At 40.7% G+C, this 22,894-nt stretch overlaps 1 protein-coding gene across 1 annotated transcript in view; it reads left to right on the top strand.

Moving 5' to 3' along the window:
• Positions 1–22,894, top strand: part of LOC138214289 (dolichyl-diphosphooligosaccharide--protein glycosyltransferase subunit STT3B) — a 73,788-nt gene that overhangs the window by 14,713 nt on the left and 36,181 nt on the right. Inside the window, exon 2 of the mRNA XM_069175771.1 lies at positions 15,882–15,990. Coding sequence (XP_069031872.1) covers positions 15,882–15,990 — 109 coding nt within the window. The remainder of the gene's footprint in view (positions 1–15,881; positions 15,991–22,894) is intronic.

The raw sequence follows: 22,894 nt of genomic DNA, 5'->3' as shown, positions 1-22,894 counted from the left end.
TTCAAAAGTCACATAAAGCTGGACCAACATGTACGGTCATCTTAAGGTTTCTGTGTTTTCTGCTGACTTTGATTGCATGCGGACACCCCTTATCATGTGCCACTTGGGTTGTTAAGGAATATTATTTTTTCATAATGTTATTACTGTTCCGACGTGGCACATCATACGATGTGAATCGAAACTAGAATAGAATATAATACATTTTTGTCTTTATTTAAGGTTTTGGCCTATTTGGATTTCAAAATGGCAAATATTTTATGTCAATGATGTATGAATTTTTTTTTTTAGTTTTTTTGTTCAATACCTGCAACATTTGTTCTTACTACAATTTTTGGAATGTCCATTTTGTATTGTGGAGGAAGACAGAAATGATGGTCAAATCATAGAAGGGCTTGTTAGCATGTCTCCATTTTAAAGTCTTGGCATATTTTCATTTTAATGGGTTTAGCTGCAAGTCCTTGGCCACGGTGTATAAATGTTGACGGTGTAGTGTAGATAGCACATGTTACCACTGGTGAACAGGGGTGTGATATGGTGAGGTCATGGTTTGGGCCAGTGTGAAGCCATTAGCCAGGTGTTTTTCCATTGAGTGGATTGCTCGGAGGAAATGTTTAGGGATGGTTGGTTCAGCCTGATTACCATTTTGTTCCGGCTGGGACAAGTCGGGCTGCTGTACGCCAGCTGAGGTGTTAATAAGTTCATTTCATTCAGAATAAAAGTAAATGAGCCATTTAACCTGAGCTTATACTGCAGGTTGCTGAAGGCTCAGTCTGTAACTTTACCGCTTTAACGTTTCATTTCTGCAAATGCTGGGGAATAAAAAGTGGATAGTACTCTAATCTCTAAACAAAGAGGTGTGTCCTTGAGTTAATAGGGGCCAGTGTGACATTGGTGCAAAGCTTGTCTCTCGTCGAGGTGGCGGCTGCACTGCTTGTGACATCAGTCTTGCTGTGTGCATCAGCATCATTCACTTGCAGAGGCAAATCAAAGGGACGTTTCCCTCTCTTGCATTTCTGGGCTGCAGTTCAATCAGGAGTTTTGGGCTGAGAGTCATCTGTCTCTTTCTCCTTCTCCATCACCCTTACCTCATCTGTAACACACAAACACAAAAACACCTGCACAGACACACACCCTGCCTGGCATAATGTCATTATTACACTCCCAGCGAAGGTCGGGCCCCGTTTGATGGAGCCTGCGAGACAAAAGCTGAATTTGGCTGCGAATGAACCTCCGTCCCATCTCCCAGGCTTCCTGTAATGGGGTGCTGGATCTGTTTCCGCCTCTGGCTGGGATTTGGAGATTTGCTACCCAGACAAGAGAGTGAGTGGAAGCCTTTGCTCTCATTCACCACTCCAATTCTAACCGGCATGGGGGAGGGAGTGGGGAGTTTTCATCCATGATGAGCTCATTGTTGCCTTTTATGTATTCTCTTTGCCCGGAGCCCAGTTTTCTACTAAGATGCTATCACTGTGCATTTCACACAGATAAGTTATCTGCGAGTGCTTGTGCTGCTTGATTTTTATCTTTGCCGAAGTTTCAAAGTGGGATTAGGGCGACTGTGTGTTTTCAGTGTGGAATCAGTGATAAGATTTCCACTCTGGGAGTTTGGAGATACTCATAGATGTTTATATCACAGCAGTGTTGACCGCTCGCCAGGCACAGATCTGATGTGCTTCCTAAATAAACTGTGCCAGTGTTGACTGTCATTTTCATACGCTTTGTTAGTTTATTTTCGTGAAAACCTGAGGCAGTAGGGCATCTGTTAGCAGCCTGACAGAGACAGAAATGGGCTGTAATGAAGCACTGATGGGAACAAATTTGAAAAAAAAAATTAACATGCACCCACATTGCAGCAATTTGGAAAGGTATACGGTTTAGTTTGTCATTCATGCAGGAGGATGTGGAACTGTTCTCTCATAGTGTCATGCCATGAGACCAAAATAGGTCACACAGCTGTTTTAGCAGGCACCACATGTCAAGAGGTGTATAAAATTGTGTTAACTCAGGCTACAGTGACTCAGTTTAGGCATTAAGAACTCTTGCTACATGGCCTTCAGACACAGAACAAAGCTCATCCCTGTGCACAGATGCATTTGGGATGCCTTGGCCTGAATTATGATTTGCAAAGCATACAGCTACAGTGTTTTCAATATTTAGCCAAGAGCTATCCTTCAGCCTTGGCTCTGAAGCCCTAAAGCGAGAAAGCCTCACCACGTCTGGGTGACATTTAATTGGGGTAATAACAAAAGGCTCATTGTCTGTCCTCTACTGGAAATCAACACAGCAATTCTGTACCCCCACCCCCACCCCCACCCCGCCACCCCCAACACACAAATCAGGGTCCTCTTCCTGTAGTGCAATTATGCATGCATAGTCACAGTTGTGATGGAGTAGCCATTTCGGTAGTTTGCAAAGTCGGAAAGCCCCATGTGGTGATATTTGTATTCGACATGGTCGCCCATTAAATTGCACGGATCATTAAGGGCTGCTACATCAAACGAGCCCTCCTTGGATTGCAAGGATCAGGGTTATGTTGCCTTTGTTGTCTCTGTTGATCTCCACCATCTACAAAGAAAGACCTGACCTGAAAATGGATCTATGAAGCAAGCTTTTATCATTAGTTTTTTTTTTTGTTTTTTTTACCAAAGAGTATAATGTACAGGCAAGGACTGAGAGAAATATGATCTGATTTATTTTTAATGGTTGAAATGCGTAATAGTGCCTCATTCATCTCGTTACAAAATAAGTTATTGATTACTGTTTTTAATTGCTGTTTAAGTTGCTGTGTACACATTGATTGATTTACCAAATGACTGGAGGTCCTTGGTGGCATCTTTTGTAAATGTGAGCAATGTATTCTGTCCTGCTTGTTGATTTAAGTTTTTAATGAAATTTGAATGAGGGGGGAGGTTAGGGTAGTTACTTTATTAATCCCCGAGGGGAAATTTTTTCGCTACAGCAGCATACAGGAAGCAATAAGTTAATAATAGAATAATAGGAAAGCAATAAAATAGCAGTAAAAAATATTAAATATAAAATGCACAGTATATACAGTACAGTATATATCTATATATATTATATACAACAGAATGGAAGTTAATGTGCCCCTAGAAAATCTAAGGGCTCACTATGCAGAGCTTAAATGCCATTCGTCAACGTAGGTTCAGTCCCAGCACTTATCAGTTTCTCCAATTTAGTGCTGCATACATACTGTATATACAATAGTTTACATGTTTCGTGAAGCATGGTTTGTATCAAACTATCAGTAGTTCAGTGTCGGCAAAATGTCTGTACATTTTAAAAGCTGTTTGCCTGGAAAGTGATCAATAATAAGAGCACCAGTGCGTCCGTCGGTTTCCACCCTTAAATTGTAAAAAGTCCGATTAATTCACACGAGCAGAACTTAACTTCCAGGGCACAGTCAACTTGTGACAGCATAAACACTCCCCAGAGTTTGCCAAGCAGTAACTCTCGTGTGTGGCGGCAGCTTTGTGAGTTTGACTCCTTTTAGTTCTGTATACACAGGACAGGTGCCAATTCTTTGCCTCTCAGTGTGCTTTGTGTCTTGCTTGAAACTTCCTGAATTGCCTTGAATTGTGCGAGTGGCAGTGAATACCTGCGTTTGTGGGCGATATAAGTTGCACTCGCATGACTTATGACTAATAAAGGTGCAAAACTAAATCTATCCATGCTTGCCGGAAAGAAAGAACACATGATGTATGGATCCTTTTTGTTTGTCACCGCTTTATATAAAGGTTATTTCAAATAATATGTTTTATTTGCATATGCTTTTTTTATGATATTAGATTTTAAAGTTTGGTACACATCAGTAAATCCAGAAGCCTTTTGAATTAGTGGAAATACATCATCTTGGTAACAGAAAATCTTCATGGAAGTAGTTGTGTGCATATGAAGCCTTTATTATGTGCCTAAAGAATCAAATGGTTGATAAAGCAGTAAAGCAACACTGAGACTTGTCTATCAGTGGGACATATTTAAAATGGATGACATGATTTTTTTTTCCTTTTCGTAGAGCAAAGTTTCTTTCACTGGAAAGTTAATTCTGAATTAATCAGCTACTTTCTGCTGTTAAGATGAGCTAGTTACTTTCATGCAAGTAGAAAAAAAACCTCATACCCAAGGCTAGCTCCTTGGTTGGATAGCTACATTAGGTTTCAGACTTAATGTGTCTCTGCACTCTATGCACCAAAGAGGCTATAAGATTTGAGAATTTTAACCTCCTCAAAGACTCCCCTGTGGAAGAATGAAGCATTGCTTTGTCAACATTACAGGAAAAGATGGGAACAGAGCAGAGGGAGTAAGAAGCAACGCCCCTCTGCTCTCTACCATTATCTGATATGGAATATGAAACGGCAGAGGCAGCCATGTGTTCGGAAATAATGATGAAGGGACCGCAGCGGTACAGAAGACAGTGTATAATCACTCAGCCCTGGCAGTACATTTTGACCCCTTAGGATTGTGGAACCGCAGTGGCAAGCCCATTCATGCAGATATGGCAGCTTCGGGGCGGCAATAACGCATGTTGTGATGTGGGCACACTGTCTTGATGATTGCCGAGTTTGCGGAGAGAAGTTGTTTGATACTGCTCCATATCTACTTGACTGGGATGTTACTAAGCGCCTTGCACTGATCTTTAATCTAATGAGGTGTAAATGTCTTACAGGCTTGCTCTACTGTCTCTTAGTGACTCTACAGCTCGTAGCCAAGCCATCACGCTCAAAGGCAGCGCAATAACCATGTTTTGTCCTGGGGACGCGATTGTATGCAGACAACGTAATTGTCCACAGCTGTGTTTTTTTAACATCCAGTTTCATCGGTTCATTTCTTGCCATTGCGGTGTCTTAATGGAGCCTTTTGTCCCAGTTCCCTCTTTTTTTCCAGCAGCAGGTGGATGTTTGTGTGAAGAGAAGATGATTTTTAAGCTGTCGATGGCTGTGGGCAGCTGCCCTCAGTTTACCCCTCGCTGCTGGATTTTCAGCACAGAGCCTCACAGCGGGGGGATTTAGTAGCGCTTTGTACGTGGCTCCAAAATGTACTGGTCGTTCTTAGCATTACAACTGTGGCGTTGACTTCGTTAACAACCACAACAAGGATACTTTGATGGCCACGGCAAGTACATTATCTGGAGTGGTGCCTGTATGATAATTGCCTTCATCCTTACAACTTGTAAATACTTTGACAAACCCGTGATGTTTCTTTTTCCAAAACACAAAGAAGCATTCGGACACGAGTTCTATTAGCGATTCCTTCAATAGAGATCTCAGCCTGTCATGATTAGGCCTGTAATTATTGCTGCTGTTTGTTTTCGTGATACCCAATTGATTAGCCACGTGTTCGGACAGCAAAGTTCTTTCGGTGCCTGTAATTACTCCCTATCTCTGGAATACACTGCTGCCTGCCTGGCTCTCCCACCGCCTTTCCTATTTTTGGTCGATGGTAACAGTGGGTTTTGATAAAAGAGAAGCCTCTGCCCCAGTGGACTCCTTGGCTAAATGTGGAATTGGCATGTCTTTCATCCATTTCCTTTGATTCACACACAGCAGTTGGAAATTCAGTGACTTTGTGCTTTTGGGAACGTCACATTTCTTATCCCCCTCCTTACCTTTTAAATTAACTCAAATCTTCAGTTGCATTTGAATCACTCCGTTTCAAAGACACTTGACACAATTCTAAATCTTGCATTTTGTATAGCTCGGCTTATTGGCTCTGCAGCATTTAAGAAATAGTTCAAGGAGAGCTTTTGACCTGAAACACTGGCTTTGAAAATGCAGTTGGAGAAAAATTAGTGAGACACGTTCACGTTTACACTTGGAGTCGATACAGCTTAAGGCTGTAGCCAAAACATGGCTCCGTTAGAGCTCCGGGATTGACCCAAATCTGTAAAATTGCAGTCGGCTAAACAACGAGCTGATTTCTTTTTCATCAGCTGCTTGAAAAAAATATAAATATATTTGTTTTTTTATGAGCATACTCCATACGTTAAATCAACCATGAAAATACTTCAATTTCAAAATGGCTCAGGATACAGCAAATATCAATGAGTGTTTCCATCAGTGTTCACTCACTGGTGATGATTAGTGATTCAATATGGTTATATCCCCTGCTTGTATGGGACAAATTATTCTTACAGGTTTACCACAGAGCTGCTGTTTGTTCTTGACTTAGAATAGGGAATAGTTCTAATCGTTATCAATTTCAGTGGCTTTCGGCATCGGTTCTTTTCTAGACGGCATGATTACGGGTTGAATGGCACTCCTCGTATATATTTTCTCTACATTGGCAGTATACCGGGTGCGGAATCTATCATTGATTGATCCCATGATGTTGTAGCCACCCAGTGGGCCCACGTTGCTGTTACTGACACACATATTTGTGCTGGCTCTTAATCTCTCGTGCTTAGAACCACGCTTCTAATTTCCCATCTGGCGTCCATGTAGTGTGCAGCGAGTGTCACAGAAACATCTGTTGCAATTGAGGTCCACTCATCAGCTGTCAACCCAACATATTCATCAGACAGGATTTTATGAGAGCCTTCCTTTGGAGGAGTCGTATGAGATTATGGATGCTCCATGTTTCTAAACTGTAATGTTTTGGCTCAAGAACACGGATTTACCCCAGAAATCGTAGACCCTGTGAAATTTGAATGGGCTGCCGCACATGAAATGCAAGTTCCTCAGTTATCAGTTGGCTGGCATTTTGTTTTTAGGCAGCTGGGTGCGAGTGTTTTAACATGCTAAAAGCTTCGGCTCTGTCTCTTGCAAGCAGGTATGTATTTCTTTAAGTCGCTGTGTAGCGAGTGACGGCATCCTGCGGGATCTTCCTTTTTACTTAGTGAATTTAATAATTGTGTTTTCTCAGTAGATTTGAATTGCTGTAGATGAGTATATAGTTGACTATCTATTGAGGGGATTTATGTGTTAATGCTTTGCCCTATGCGTTGTCTGATTTCATGTCCTTTTTATGTTCAGTCAGAGATGATCTGAAGAGATGGAAAGCTGAGCTGTCGGGAATTCATAGTGATACAGCTCACTCAAAGGACTTAATCTTTTAAAAGACAACCCGTTGGCTTTGAACCCTTGACAGATTCAGATGCATTTTTTTCTATCATTCAGAGAAATATTAAGTCTATGATAGGAGCAAGTTTAAGACTGACCTCTTTGTTTTTAACTAGTTTGTCGTTTACATTTTGCACTCTACTCTACATCTACTCAATAAGAGTGTAAGGCTGTATGTGAGGCTGCACGCCCTCCAGCTAAAACAGCTCTCTGCACAGTAATTGCTGTGGTGTTAAAACCATGCGTTGGGGTTCAGATTTTTCTCATCTTTCTTCTGTATGGTCTAATCAATACTAACCAAGCCCCAGTTGGTTAATTGTATGGTGTTATTGAACAGAGAAAGCACAGTTGCCTAATGGTTTTGTCATTGATGGATTCCCTGCTTCACCACCCTGCAGTTTTGTAAGAGCTGATAATCTGGAACCAGCCTCTTAGGACTGACTTCCTCTCCCCTTTTGTTATTACAGCCTATTTCAGGTTGCTTTTTGAAAGCAAGCTTTTACACTCGCTATGTTCAGAAACGTTCCCTCTTCACTGTCTTCTACCTGCCGACTGGCCAAGAAATGGAACGTCCTGTACGCTGAATGCAATGCGCCTTTGTAAAATGGTAATGTTCAGTTTTTGTAGAGTTTTCAGACTGTAGTTTGTAGTGATGTTGTGTTTTATTGTATTACATTTTATCCAACCCATTTACACGTATAGGGGATGAAAAAAATAGGCATATGAAAAATGGCCGCACAAAATCCATCAATCAGACGCTGAGATAGTACACACAAAAGTAAAATAAAAAAATAAAAAACTCCTTCAGGTCCAAAACTGCAATAGATGACACTAAATTTGATTCATCCTTCATTCTGCTGTTGTGTATTACTTTTGTTTTCACGATGGCATTGATCATAAATGAGTTATTTGTCTGCAGTTTGTTAAATCACAGGAGAGACAGTGAGATGTGTTACCACCGTGTGTGAACTCCGAGCAGTAAAACGAGGCCATTGTTCATGTCTTCCTTGGGTGTCATTCCTACAGCAGAAGTCCTGACGGTCTCCTGTGGCCTCATTGGACTCAGTTGACCGGCCACATTCTTCATCATCATCACCATCCAGTCACAGAGGGCCATTAGATCACACGGCTTTGTTTAGATGACTAATCTCTTAGTAGCTATTTTGTTGTACAAAATGCAGGAAGCTATGGAGCGTGAAATAATTCTGTGCCTCACCCGCAGCCCCCTCCCCCCTCCTACAGCCCATTGCCCTCCTCAGGCAGCACGAGCTGCAGGCCCTCACCTCATGCCACAATGTTCAATGCTCACCGTTTTCTTTTCGTGCCAAATTCTTTTAGCCATTTGTCTAAAGTTGTGACATCTGCTGCTTCACAACCACTGGAGAAGTGCCGTTTCTAGTGGAGCGTGCTCAGATTTACAGTAGTATAATAATAACAATAGCAGTTTTTGGTAGTTTGTGCCTTTGTCATTGTTTTATAAAAGGCCCAGAATTTGTTTTAATTAATTTGATTCGCAACATGTTTAAGATAACGGCAAATTATTATCACATTGTTTACTTGCAAGACAAATTTCATGTCCATTAAGTTATTTGCTGCATATTCTTAAAATGCTCTCAACTACATTTTATGTGTGCTCCAGAACTCATCACTTTAGTCAAAGGTTGACCAAAAGCTAAAAGACTCCCATTTTATTCAAATATTAACATCTTCACTGGTTCTGTCCAGCCATGCATGTTCAACCATTTCAATATTCAGACAGATAGACAATATTTTGCATTGTTTCCCCAGACTCGTTCCGTTTTAGGACCACCACTACGACTGCATGGTGATCACCGTGCATTCTGTTTGGATCATTTACTGTTCAGCACCTCTCATTGTCTCCTTACAGCTTGTTGTGTAAGCATCTTCTCTTGCATGGCCAAGAAAAAAGCCTAAGTTAAGATCGATTGTTCTGTTGGACCCACAAGGCATTATAACTCTGTGTAATTGTGAAAGGTATTGCCAAGCTGTTTGTGCACAGGTGTGAGTAAAAGCCGAGCAGTGTGTGTGTGTGTGTGTGTGTGTGTGTGTGTGTGTGTGTGTGTGTGTGTGTGTGTGTGTGTGTGTGTGTGTGTGTGAGAAAAGATAATTAGGATGTCAGTAGCAGGGCCTCTGCTCTCTATAAATCTGTTGTCAGGAAAATGTAGAGCTCATCGGCTAACTGCCCTCCGATAGCTCAGACTTTGTATTTTACACAAAAAGTAGCACATCCCGAGGCCGAACGAATCTCAAGCCACAAGCTTTCGGCAACAGTTGTTGTTTCTGAGAGAGACACCGCATCGATGCATTCACAGAAGAGCACCTAGACAAAGAAACATCTTTTATGAGGCTGTGCTCCATTTCAGAACTCAATAACTATGCTGCCAGCAGCCTTTCTTTTTTTCTTTTTTTTTTACACACCTAACTGATATATGTGGGAACCTTTTATCCTCGCTTTCAAAATGTGGAGGCATTGAAGCAAATAAACAATGCTAGTTTACAGCTATTGGGAGTCTAATAAGTTGTCCCTGTTAGAGTGAGAACATAGTAATGTGTATAAAAATGATTTCCTTAAGCATGTCAGTAATAATCTCTTTAAAGTGCATATTTTAATATTTAGTCAACAGGTTAGTTAGTATACTTTGGCTCTTGGCTCATGCTGACATTAAGATCTTGCATCCCATCTAGGCACCAAAACAGAAACCATCTGGTTGTTTACTAACACCAGTTGGTTCATCCAGAAATAGTTTAGATCAGAGGTTTTTTTAATTTTTATTTATTTTTTATTTATTTATTATTATTTTTTTTTAGTCTGATGCTAATTACTTGTCAAAAAAATATATTTAATCAGCCCATTTTGCTTTTGAAATTCCAATGTTGAGGTTTTTTGCAGTTTTTCTGCCCAAGGTTCTTTTCCACACTGTACTTATGTTTTGGGAATATAGTCCCTATTGTTCTTTTGGTCAGTTAGGAATACCAAGGTGCTGTATGTGCACTATTGTCTTCTATGAGCACCAGGGTATAGATGGTTATATAGATGTTATAGCAGAGCTTGCATAGGGTTGGGATAGAATCCTCTGGAGTAGCGAGTCGTTTGGCAGATATCAAGTCCATTGACCATTGCGGTGTTATCCCGCATTCATTTGGCATGTGTTTGTTTTTAATTGTAAAACTGTTCATGCGTGCCCAACTTGTAGGACACAAACAGTCTTCGACAGTGATAAGATGTCCAATCTTGTTCTCTTGCTGATTGCTGAAAATTTACCTCCACATGGCTGCAAACCAAATACTTAATTTCAATAAAGATTGCAGATTGACAAACTAGCTATAGGTCACGGATCATTCCCTGTGAAGACGAATTCATAAATGATCTAATGAGAAACTTTCAGATGTGTGGGATGAGTATTTACTATTCAGAAATCTTTTGGGTGTAATTCAATATTAAAAGAATGGCTCCATTCCAGTAGCATTAGGACTAAATGGCTCTTCCTGGACCTTTTTATTTTAATTTTTTTTCCTGGACCTCCTCATTTTAAACGATGAGCTCTGCACTCAATTTCCAATTGGAAAAAAATCCTCTCTGCACTGTCAGCAAGTGCTCACGCATTAGAATCCAGATAATTATATTTTTTTTTGCCTGTTTAGTAGTTTTTGGAAATGGTTGACCTGGCAGAATAATTAGCTGCATATTTGGTGTTTATTGCCTAATAATACTGTTCATGTGTTTTTGCTGCTCCAGTTTGTAAAAACAACCTTACATCAGCTGAGACAGTCAACCTACCGCATATGCTGGCTGGCTGGTAATTACTGACAATATTTAATTTCAGAATAACACAGTCTTGTCCTGATGCATGTGCACAATATTACCATCAAACATTCACAGAATGCAATTACCACACTGGGTCATTGAACAAATGGGAACACGCACACGCGCGCACGCACGCGCGCACACACACACACACACACACACACACACACACACACACACACACACACACACACACACACACACACACACATACATATAATGCATTACCTTGCCCTTTGCCCCAACCTTAACCGTCACAACTAAATGTTTAAACATTCACCTTTACGCTGACCTGAAAATATATCTATCCCTAAAACCAAGTCTTAATCCTCAAACAGCCCTTTGAAGTTGTAAGGACTGACCACATTACAGAAATGTCCTCACTGTAATGGTTTTAAACTAAAGTCTGTCCACACAAATATTGAAAGACATGCACACACACACACACGACCCTTCAAATAAAGTGATACCGCCCCCCAGATTATATGCCAGGATGCCTCATTTTGTGAGGTGATGGCAGGCCTGTTGGACACTCAACACTGTTAAAGCTTTGGCAGCTGTCCAGTCAGTCAGTCAGTCAGTCAGTTAGTTAGTGTGACCCTTCCCATCAGTATTGAAGTATTAGTTTTGAGACAGATGGAGAAAGTGTGCAGTGTGACTGAAAACTATCTCTCTCGCATTTTGCAGGTAATAAAACCAGCCGTTCATTATGGGAGGATATTAAAAGGTGCTTTTGTAGGCTGCAGAAATTTGTCATTCCATTCTTCAAAGGCTTAATCAGAGAACCTGATTCACAGTTGGGATCGAAGGTGGGTCTATCGATTCAATAAACTGTTCCTCAAGTGGATGCTACTGTCTCGGGGAGTGTGCACCGTGCTGAAGAGTCCATAAACTAGACCCTAAATCTACTGGCCACTATTGTACTGGTCCTACAGTCTTAGCAGCGACTATTCATTGTGACAGTGGCACTAAAGCGTTGGCATTGGTTTCTCAGGCATTATTTTAGTTGTTTTAATCTTGCCTTTTTTTTTTTCTTTTTTTTTTTTACTCTACTAGATTCTCATTTTATGATATATATTTTAAAAAAATTGACTAAATATTCTTGCATTTTATTTTGCATTATAAGTTACAGTCTAGGCCACCGACATCTCTACTTTGAACTAGCAAGGGCTCCTTTCATGGCAAACCCTGTAATGAGATGTCATATGTAAACTTTGGAGAATGCTGCCTTAAAAACCATGACACTTGCAACATAACACACTGACCAAACTACCATACTTTATTGCACTGGCTGAATAGCTTCTGTCACAATGATTTACCTGACATATTCAATTCAACTTTATTTATTTAGCGCCAAATCACAACATAGGTTATTTCATGGCACTTAACACATTAAAGTCCTTACAGCAAGACTTTACAACATTATACAGAGAAACCCAACAATTCAACAATTCCCACTTACATTAAATGTTTTACAATGATGTGTAATGTAATTTTCTTTTTGTTAAAGTGGATTTCATAAAATTGGTACTGAGAAATGTATTTTTCAGGAACCACTATCAAAGTCAAGCTACCAGAATTGAAAATTTTGGAACGACACCCAGCTCGGACAATGCTCAAACCCTCCCATCTGATGGTTTTCTCATTATGTAAAGCTCGTGTTGTATGCACTCTTTGGGTCTCTAAGCAGACTCTCATTTACTAATTATTCATTCAGAGTTTGCACAGAGGTGACTAATTAGTCAAGGTGGTAATTACACCCCTACAACCAAAAGTCTATTCAGACATTCACCATAATGCAGACCAGTGAGGAAAAGGCAATGGTGCATCTGATTATGTCGTCGATACTGAATGAGGCATAACTGCCTAGTAAACAGCAATGGAGCCCACTTAGTCATGCTGCTGATGATGATGGCCTTGTTTCAACAGGAAACTGGTAATCAGTGAAACGGACCTTGATTAAAATGAGTTATGATGCCTGTGGGAGGCCCCAAGTGATCTAAAGTGCACTATATGCCACTCTTAATTTTCATTTTTGCGTTCAGATATTAACTGAGGAGTTGATATAGGGACTGTGTTTTTTTCCCCCCATCAGTTTCATGTTTTTTTATGGGCTCTGTTGCTCAGCTTGAAGTTCACTTTGCTGGTTGTCAGAGGTGCTGCAGTAGCATCACTAGTCATCATGTGCTCTGTGGCCTGAGACCATATTGGCAGCTATGCATTAAATTGCTAATGTGCTTGGCAGAGCTACATTATCCGCCCCATCAAAGTGACAAGGGCAGAGATAAAGCACTCCGTTCAGCTGTCCATGAGATCATTGGAAAATGGGTTTTGTGGATATGGCTTGGCAGTGCGCAAAGTTGTCTTTTAGAAAGCTTTCTTTGAATGCGCTTTGTTTCTGCCTCCCTGATTTGACAGCTGCAGAACAATGAGGCTGAAATTGTCGTCCAGTTCCGCCTACATGCAGAGTCCCTCTGTGGTAGCACTCTCACCTCTTTTGCGCTTCGTAATATTGTGGTTCTTTGCACACCTCACTATGTAAGAAAATACACAATCTGGGAAGCAAAAGTAATGTCTGGACAACAGTGATGTCCCCTCCTCCCGTTTTGTTGCTCACCAAGTTTTGTGGAGTAAAGTATGATTTTCTGGATGACAGTGCTGCTTACTTAGGTGTAATTTTTGTTGGCAAAAAAAAAAAAAAAAACAAGATGAAAATACAGTGACTGTGTATTTTTTTGTTCTGTGTGACCGCTGTGTTCCAGCTGGATGGTTTGTTTGTCCAAGTGTGTTCTGTGCCCAGATTCAGACCCTCAGGCCTCAGGTTGTTGAGTAATGTGATTGCCTGAGGAGCCTCAAGGAGAAACACTCATGTCAGCTTCTTAATAGCTTTTCAGGATTGCTTTTAGAGACCATGCGTGCTGGTTTTCTGTTTGGTTTTGTTTTTTCATCCAAAGCACATAAAATATGCACATCTAACTTCTGATCCCTTTGCTCCTGTTGACTTATGTACAGAATAACTGTTGTTATAAAGAATATTGAAAAATCCCTATTTGTTTCCGATCAATGGGACATCAAAATATCCCCCAAAAATATAATGTACACTAAGATGATGTCTAAAAATGACACAGAATTGGGGATAGAAAAGCTGTATTCAGTTTAAAGTGACAAATGTTCTGTCACCATGTGCTGCCCGAAAACGAAAGCCAAGATGAGAGGCTGTACTTGAGGGAAAAGGCCTAGAACTTTAGGTGCAATGTGGAGGAGGTAGAAAACCCAGACACCTTGTGATGATTAATGAGCTTCACCTCCTGCCAGACACTTTAAACAGGCTGTCCTGATCATGAGAGTAAGCGGCACTCACTCCACAGCTCTGTGACAACAATGCTGCTGTCGCTCCCTCTGTCTCACACACACACACACACACACACACACACACACACACACACACACACACACACACACACACACACACACACACACACACACACACACACAGAAACTAAATCAATGCCTGCTGAATCTTAAGATGTGGAGTAGATGGAAGTAAGAAAATGCTGTTGATTTGGTTTGTGGCTGTTTTCAGGCCTGTGTTGGCTTTGCTTTTTTGGGGCCAAGCTTGTTTTCCTTGTGTGATTGTGTTGACACACCCGAACTGACAAAACAACATCTGCCATCTGCTCAGAAGTACTTCCACCAAGTAGATTATATATCTAAATCATAATACAAATTTGGTATTTTCCTTTCAAGTTCAAGGTATGATAACGTTGTAAAATACTTAAACGTATTCCCCATTTTCCCATTAAGTATTGTATGTTTATGCTTGTAAAATGCATTTTAGATGCCGGTTTATATTCTTAATTGTTCGAATATTGAACTTGTTCTCTGAATAATTATATTCTCAGGGATGTGTACATGTTCAATGCAGCATAGGCCTCCATATTTGGTTGTTGTAAATTTCGTTTCAACAATCACTTTGGCATGTATATGATTTGAAGATGGACATAAATACCAAATTCACAGTATCAGCAAGTTGAAACTGCTCTGCTTTCAGCAGCAGTAATAGCAGGCTGTGTTGGTTGGCTGCTGATATTGTTACTCTTGATGTAATATAAATCAAAACAATTCTCTTGTGTGTAATAGAGTTTATTAGTCTCACAGATGATGTTATCATGTCCTCTCTGGTATAGATCTCTATTAGAGTGAGCCCGAACTGGGCCTTTTCCTTCAGCAAACGGCTCTGCCTTCCTATAGCTTCTTGCTACATGACTTATCTTACTTAAGTTACATGAGCCGCCGAACACATCATAGAGCAGCCCACGTTAATTAGCTCGGTGGCGAAAACGCTGCCTCTGAACATTTTACAGAACCCTTGCTTCATTCTCTTTGGCAACAGCCATCTCAACAGTGTCAGCTCTTTCGTTCTGCCGCTTGACAGTGTTCCAGCCCCCTCAGCTTACCACAGCTACAGTGTGAATCAAGGCCTGTTCGCACTGATATTCCTTAATTCTAAGCTATTTATTTTGGTTGTTATTCCGCTGTTCCAACACCAGACCTAGTTCCTGTCTTTGTCACACCAGCACATGCCAGTGGTTGCAATTTGAATTATCGCTGCAATAAAACGGCTTTGTTCTGGGAAATGGCACAGTATGTGTGAAAACCCTTCATCTCACCATCTATTTAACTGAGGGCTGACCTGAGAGTTGTTGGCATCAGCACAAAGGCTCACACAGTGAATGGAGGCTTTATCTTCCATATTCTAACAAGGCAAAGTCTCTGCAGATTACCCATTCTTTACGCCTTCAGAAAATCTGTAAATAAAGTGATCTGTTATTTCCTAGAGTTAAATGTTTCTTTTTCTCCCCACCCTTCCCCCTCTTTTTGCCAAAAGATGGCCCGCAATAGAAATAGATCTCTACTCTGTATTTGCTGTTGTTATATTGCCTTACACTCAGACATTTCTTTTTATTGTGTTGCTTCAGGTTCAACTATAGATCAACACACCATCTCACCTCCAATGGCTTCTACGAGTTCCTCAACTGGTTCGATGAAAGGGCCTGGTACCCATTGGGAAGGATCGTTGGTGGCACAGTAAGTTTCTCCTGGGAATTGTTTTGCATCACTCTGATGTTAACTGATGTATGCAAACACATTTATATGTTTGATGGAGAGGAAACTCTGAGCAATGCTGGCATGCGTAACGACCGGTGTCTGTAGGCACCAAAAGGACCCACCTATCTTAGAAACATGATGCTCAGCCTCTCTTAATCTACAGACTGTTTTTTTTTTTGTCTGATTCAATATCAATTGATATGTATATAATCAGAACAGGGTAAAAAGGGATCATCCTTATTTCTCAACGTTGACATTTTCAAGCCCAAGGTAATATCTATGTAGAGATGGGCATTTATAGCAAAAAATACCATTTGAAAATTGCTCTAAACTAATTTGTTTAATCAGACGGAGACCTACCGTGTGAACCAGCTTGCTATTCATCGGACCATAAAGTGGTTGGGATCAGAGTCAGCAACTAAAGTCTGAGGCCATGGTACTCTACCAGATTGCGGCTTTCTACTTCGAGGCAATTTGCTGACCCTTATGATTCCGTACAAGTAACTTGTTCATGAGTGAGAAGTGAAAAGCTACGGAGAGAACATACAAGAACTGCTTTAATGAGCGTTTTACATAGGGTGTGGAGGATAGATGAGATCAAACACCACAAAAGAAACACTGTTCTTTGTGTTATAAAGAGCTAACGGCGGCAGTTCAGGCATGTGGAATCTTCTTACACACCTATGTAAATAGCCCAGGCTCTTACAGCAGGGAATAAAACCAGAGGAAGACCCAAAACATGCTGGAGGGATTATACACCCTGCTGAGTCAGGGAATTCTTTGGGATGCCCCATGAAAAAAAAAAAAAAAGGACGATTGCGCTTCCTCTACATTATAACCCTGACATTATTAAGCGGCAAAAACAATGCATGGAGTGAATATATTTTGGAATATTTGAATCACTTTTATATCAGAGCAAATTTAACATTAATCTGCAGTTATTGCTTCAAAGATGATGCACAGGCTCACAGAGGAGCACATGTCGAAAGTAGACTCAACTACTGTCAACACCCGGGTTACAAACAGTGAAAACAAACAGTATTACGTACAGGTATAAAAGAAACCGTTGCGTAAACGTATCCAAGCAAGCCACACACAAGCCAGCCTACGTGCACCGCGAAGAAGTATTTCAGGGGTTATCTGGGGTTAGGCGAGGCAGTCCAGGGATACCATAGATCCCTATAAGCCTCCGCCAGGCTGCACGGATTTAAGTCACAATCCAGTAGCAACAGTGAACTGTTAACTTGACAGATTCCCCTCGGCTGCCACGGCCTCCCTGCTCACCAGCAACAACGATTGTGGTGAAACATTGAAGCTTTCCTCTGAAAAATACACGCAATTTATCTCCCATTCCCCTGCTTCCCCTCCTCTGTGCGTCAGCTCTCCCAACCTCATCTTCTCAGCCCCGCACCCCGTGAACTGTGAGCCCTGTGAGAGTTAAATATCTTTGGTCTATCCATCTCCCTCTCCTCTTTAACAACACCACCTGCTTTCCTTTCTGTCAACCGAGCTTCATGGACACAGGGGTCGCACTCTGAGCTGTAATTGCACTAGCTAATGATGCATTCAGACCACATAATCGAGGTCTTCGGTGCCAGATAAATGTGAAAATGTCTCACAACATGTTTGGTGGTGCCTGAAGTGTGTCTCTTTCTCTTTTCACGGTTTCATTCTTCCTGTATCCGTGTTGGATGAACCCTCCAGGCTGATTGGGGAATTCCTCCACACAGTTGAGACGGCAAGGAATGTTAATGCTGTGCATCGCAATCAGTTGCTGTTATCATTAAAGCACTAAGCACATGGTCCAGGGCAGAAGCTGTAGCTGTGCTACATGATGATGTTTCAAAATAGATTTGACTACTGCAAAAGAAAACCAAGGAATTGGAATCCAAAACCCATCCATCAGCATTCATCTGTCATTATCAATTACCATCCACTACTGGTAATTGCGTATGACAAGCCTCGCTTGTAATAATGGATGGGCTGGTTTTGTTACAGTACATGGATACTTGGGTTAGGCCTTGCACCCAGAGGCTGGAAGCTGAAACTCATGATTAGACTGGTAATCGGAATTGGAAGGCGTACAGTCTTAAGTTAATTTTCATGACATTTACAAGATTCCTGGGCTGCACAACGCATTGTCTTCTGCATACAAATAAGCACACCCAGCTCAGAATCTGCCTCTGTACACTTGTATCGACATTTCTTTAATTTATAAGTAGAAAACAACAAACAACTCCAGATGAATTCTCACATGGTTCATTTGACGCAAATTACAGTGAGCTGCTCTTCTCTGCTCAAATTTAGTTTCACTTAAGTCATTTTATTTTCCAGTTGAACAGTGCTTTAAATATTTTAATGTCCTCAGACATCCACAGACATCAAGCTAAACCAATCTGCAAAAGGAGAGCATCATCTACACAAGCTTGTTCTGCATTAGAGCTGAGGTTTTGGGGGTTGGCAGCCAATAGTTACCGTTATGAAAGATGTATAAATTGGCTTCTATCTGTTCAATGTTTCTATTTATTAAAATGAAGGTTGTTGCTCTGAAGATACATTCTCTGCCATAAAAACTGACGTTTATGTCCTAATCAGATACAATTTTTACAGTCAGTAAAGATGGGACATTTGTTTTGATTTCTAACAGCTTAATTACGCAGGAAATAAACCAATAATGAAGTAGGCATGCAAACGATAAATAAAAAATATAGTTACATAAGTATATTTTTTTTAAAAGAACAGGTCAAAAGGTTTAAGGTGATCTGAAGCCTGGCCTTTATGATTTCTGATGTCATTCTCTTGGAAGTGTTGAGCTGAGTAGTTATGAAGAGTGGGACTGGAGCGATTTCAGTGAGTATAATTTGTGGAGTGATTCTCGTGGCCCCGGGATATGTCTTCCACCGTCTCTCAGCAATCACAGAGCAATTACAGAGGTCATGTTGTCCTTGAAACATTATTATTTTCAACATAGTCGGCAGGTAATTGTTTCCGCGCCATTACCACTAAGACAAGTTACTATGTACTGTTTTTTGTTGACATTTTAGATATGTCTGAATCTGAATACCAAAGGATGATTCTTGTACTACTGGGATCTTGTCACATGCTGTAGCCTGGAACCAATGTGTTGCTTTACATTTTGCTTTCTTAATGTCATTGAAGTTATCTGACTGGAAGAAAAATAGAAGAGGCAGGATGACGTCAGAAAAAAATGGTTTTGTCTGATCTAGTAGTTATCGGGCTTTAAGGCCACGTGCCAAGGTCTCGCCAATACCCCTGTGCCTAAGCAACTACTTTTATCAGCATCAAATAACTACTTAAACCTGAACCTTTCTGAAAAATTACAACTTGGAACAAACATTGTGATAAGAAGTACTTAATGTGACAGAAACTATCTTCGGTAAAAAAAAAAAATTTAGATGTACATTTATTTATTTTTTAGTTCAGCCTATGACCCATCTGTTCATACAGACGGGGCGGGGTTTATGACCTGCATTGCAACGAGCCACCTGCTGGAGTTTTGGTTTCACTTTTGGGGAGCTGTCAAATCATCCATTTTTATATACAGTCTATGGAAAAGAGAAAAATATATATTGAATTATTGCTCCTATCAGGCAAAGCTATATTGTAGCTTATTTCTTGGTGTCATAGAGCTCCATTTTTCTTCCCGAGGTGTGTCGTTGTTATTGAGCCACGGTGTTGCATTAGATGACATGTTCCAGCTTGCACCGTGCACTTTAGCATTGTGGTTTATATTGAGTCAATCTCCAATGCACTTGGTTGTTGATGTAAATACTCACTATGTCATGTATTTTAATCCACAGCCAAAAACAGTCCCAAACAAATGCACTGTTTCATGATAGTTACAGTGCCCAGAACTCTTGGGGTGTTACTGTGGCTGTAATTATATATTTCTGCCTTTTCTTTACATATATTTACATATTCAGTCTGAAGCTAAAGATTATGCTGTAGCTGGCATTTGACTTGGAAAACGTGTATTGCCAGATGGCAAGGGACATTCGCTTTACAGGGTGCAAAGGCATTTTGACAGCAGGTGGGTGGGTCATTCTTTTGACCATACCAAATGCAAATGTGTACCATTTCCATGCAAATCTATGCAAAATGGACCAACATTTTGGAGTGGATGCATAAAGGAGACCTGACAAAGTAGGATTAGAGCAAACAACTATTTCCAATAAAGTTTGTTTTGTCTACTACATGTTGGAAAACGGTAACAAAAAAAAAATACTTTTCTTTTGTCTAATCAGGTGAAAGTCTCGTTGAGATTAAGATCTCTTTTTCAAGGGAGGGCCAACAGGGCAATGTAAAAACACCTTTACAACGATAAGGACCAACATCCGCACAAAAGCCAGTTGTTTAAACATCTTGTTTTTGCCAACCAACCGTCCAAAACCCTCAGATATTCGTACAGAAGACAATGAAATGTGACAGCAAATCCTCACATTTTAGAAGCAGAAACTAGAGGATGTTTTGCTTTTAAAATAACTGGAACAAATTATGGATTATAAAAATATTATTCTGATGATTAATGAGTCACCCGATTGTTCTCTACTGCAGTGTCAACCAGCAGGCTCAGGGATCAATCCATGTTAATCTCTAGCCTTTTTAAAGCTCTCTGTCTTGACTGAAAGAGGCTGAGGTTGGACTGATTGGCATGTTTAAGCAAAGAAGGAAACCACCCCACCGTTAAACACGAAACATCAGCAGGTGCCCTGCTCAGGGGGGCCATGACGTCAGTTGCCACAGTAAAAGAAAGCCTTTAAATGATCTACTGTGTAGGCTAATTGTGAAAATCCCACTCTGATCATTTTTTGAACATAGACAGGCTTTGGGGAAGAAGGGCATCTACTCCCACACTGCTTTCAAAATCATAAAATGAATGTGAGAGCTCATATTTTCATCCAGCCTATGTTTTTAAAACATGCAGAGGTGTGGACAAGTGCTGGGTTCATCTGAGATTGGTGCAGTCTGCCCATAATGCAATCTATGGCCTTTGTTTAAAAATGTTTAAATAGACTGTGAATGACGGGGTTACATTCCCAGCTAATTTTTGTAATAACCTGTCTAGACCCAACATGTCAGTCTCCTTCTTCTCGCCGAGTGTTGGTCTGTGACCCCTCTGGCTCCAGGTAAAATTCACAAGACCACTTCTGCAGCATTGACCAAGATTGTTGTCTGTTGCATTCAATCTTCAGCCCGCCCACCCTCGGTTGAACATAGTCTTTCTCTCCTTTCATCCTCCAAAGCTCAATTTTCTACCTCTTTCTCTCGAACCTCTTTGCCTCTCTGTTTCATCAGATCTTCTCTCCTGTCTGCCTCTCTCTCTAATGTCTCACTGTCTTTTCTTACAGCCTGTACGCCTCCTTTCTTCGGAAGTCTTATCCTTACCCGAGCCCACCCCCACTTTTTTTTATTTTTTTTAATTCAAAATTGGACAGATGATCCTGACAGTCCTCATTAATTGTGTATGATAGCATTAAATCTCTAAGCACTCAGTTGGGTCACACCATTTGGAAGACAGATGAGCCGATATCAATTAATGTGACAGTTGAGTGCCTTTCTGCTTAGACCAGTCCAGCTGCCTTCTCCCTTTTTTTATTTTATTTTCTCCGCCACCCACCCGTCCTCCACTCCCCAGAGGACGACTGTCAGTTGTTCTTTCTCCTGAGCCATAGATAAGGAAGGCCTCTCTAATGTGACAGTCCATAACAACAGTGGGCTGTCAAGCCAATAAACCACTCTTTGTAGCCATGAGGACAATGACTCAAGTGCTTTTTTGGGAACAGCTTTTGTCAGTTTTACTTGATGGTATTTTCATAATGAGCACACTATGTAATGCATTCTTTAATGCCAATTTAGAGAAAACCTGGCAAATTATTTACAAATATTTTTATTAATGCAACCTTCATTGCTAAATGTACTTAGCTCTGATGACGGAGTAGAAACTGGCTAATAATTACAAGACTGGTGTTGTAAATGGCAAGATACCGCTCCATTAGACAGTCCAATCCTCAAGAGCCAAGAGGCAAAACATGGTTGATTTTCATTGAAATAGATTGGCTGGTGAAGCTCAGGTCTCCTCGGCACCGGCTTAATTGGAGACATGAAGCCCTGAGTTTATCATTATGGACTGCAGCTACATTGAACACGCATTGGAGATTACTCAAACATTAAACATAGGCTTGTTTTTTTGTTTTTTTGCTTCAGACGGCCACAGTGTACTGCAACAGGCCCTAATTGGATCTGCTCTCATATAGATCAGAGAGGGACATGAGGCTTCGCCTACTCAGGCTCCGGCTCAGAGTCCGTAGAGAATGTTGTTAATATTAACATTCTGTTGAGGAACACTATACATGGCAACTGTATTTAAAAATACATTCATCCTTTATGCATGCAAAGAATAACACACATTTGCCCGTGCCAGATTTTCAAATGCGAGGATTTGATTCCGATCCCAGTTTTCCAATTTTGGGATTTTATTGTTGTTCAGATGGTAAATTCAAGAATTGACCCTCTTGCAGCAGGTTTTACTATTTTATTGACCAACTGACTAATTGATAAATTGCACAAATATCGAACTAAAAGATCGGGGGTGAAAAATGTTTGTCATTGCGCCATGTGTTGATCCAATGCAGATTTAGTTTAAATTGAATTTTGTGATTTGCAGTTACAACTGAGTGAGCTGAAGCATTTCTACTGACAAGGTTTTTGTCCTCACTTAACATGTACTATACAGTACTGGCTCTATGGCTGTGTGCTGGTGTAAATAAAAGCCAAGATGTCCTTCAGTCAACTGTAATAATCATTAATAGAACTTGTTACAGTGGTGCCATCTATAGATGTCATCTCCCCAACATCTTTTGCA

This window comes from Embiotoca jacksoni, unplaced genomic scaffold (genome assembly GCF_022577435.1).
Source record: "Embiotoca jacksoni isolate LCO1_2020_lvr unplaced genomic scaffold, fEmbJac1.0.p SCAF_7, whole genome shotgun sequence".
Classification (NCBI taxonomy): domain Eukaryota; kingdom Metazoa; phylum Chordata; class Actinopteri; family Embiotocidae; genus Embiotoca; species Embiotoca jacksoni.
The sequence above is the reverse complement of the archived record's forward strand: the minus strand, read 5'-3'. Positions and strand labels throughout refer to the sequence as shown.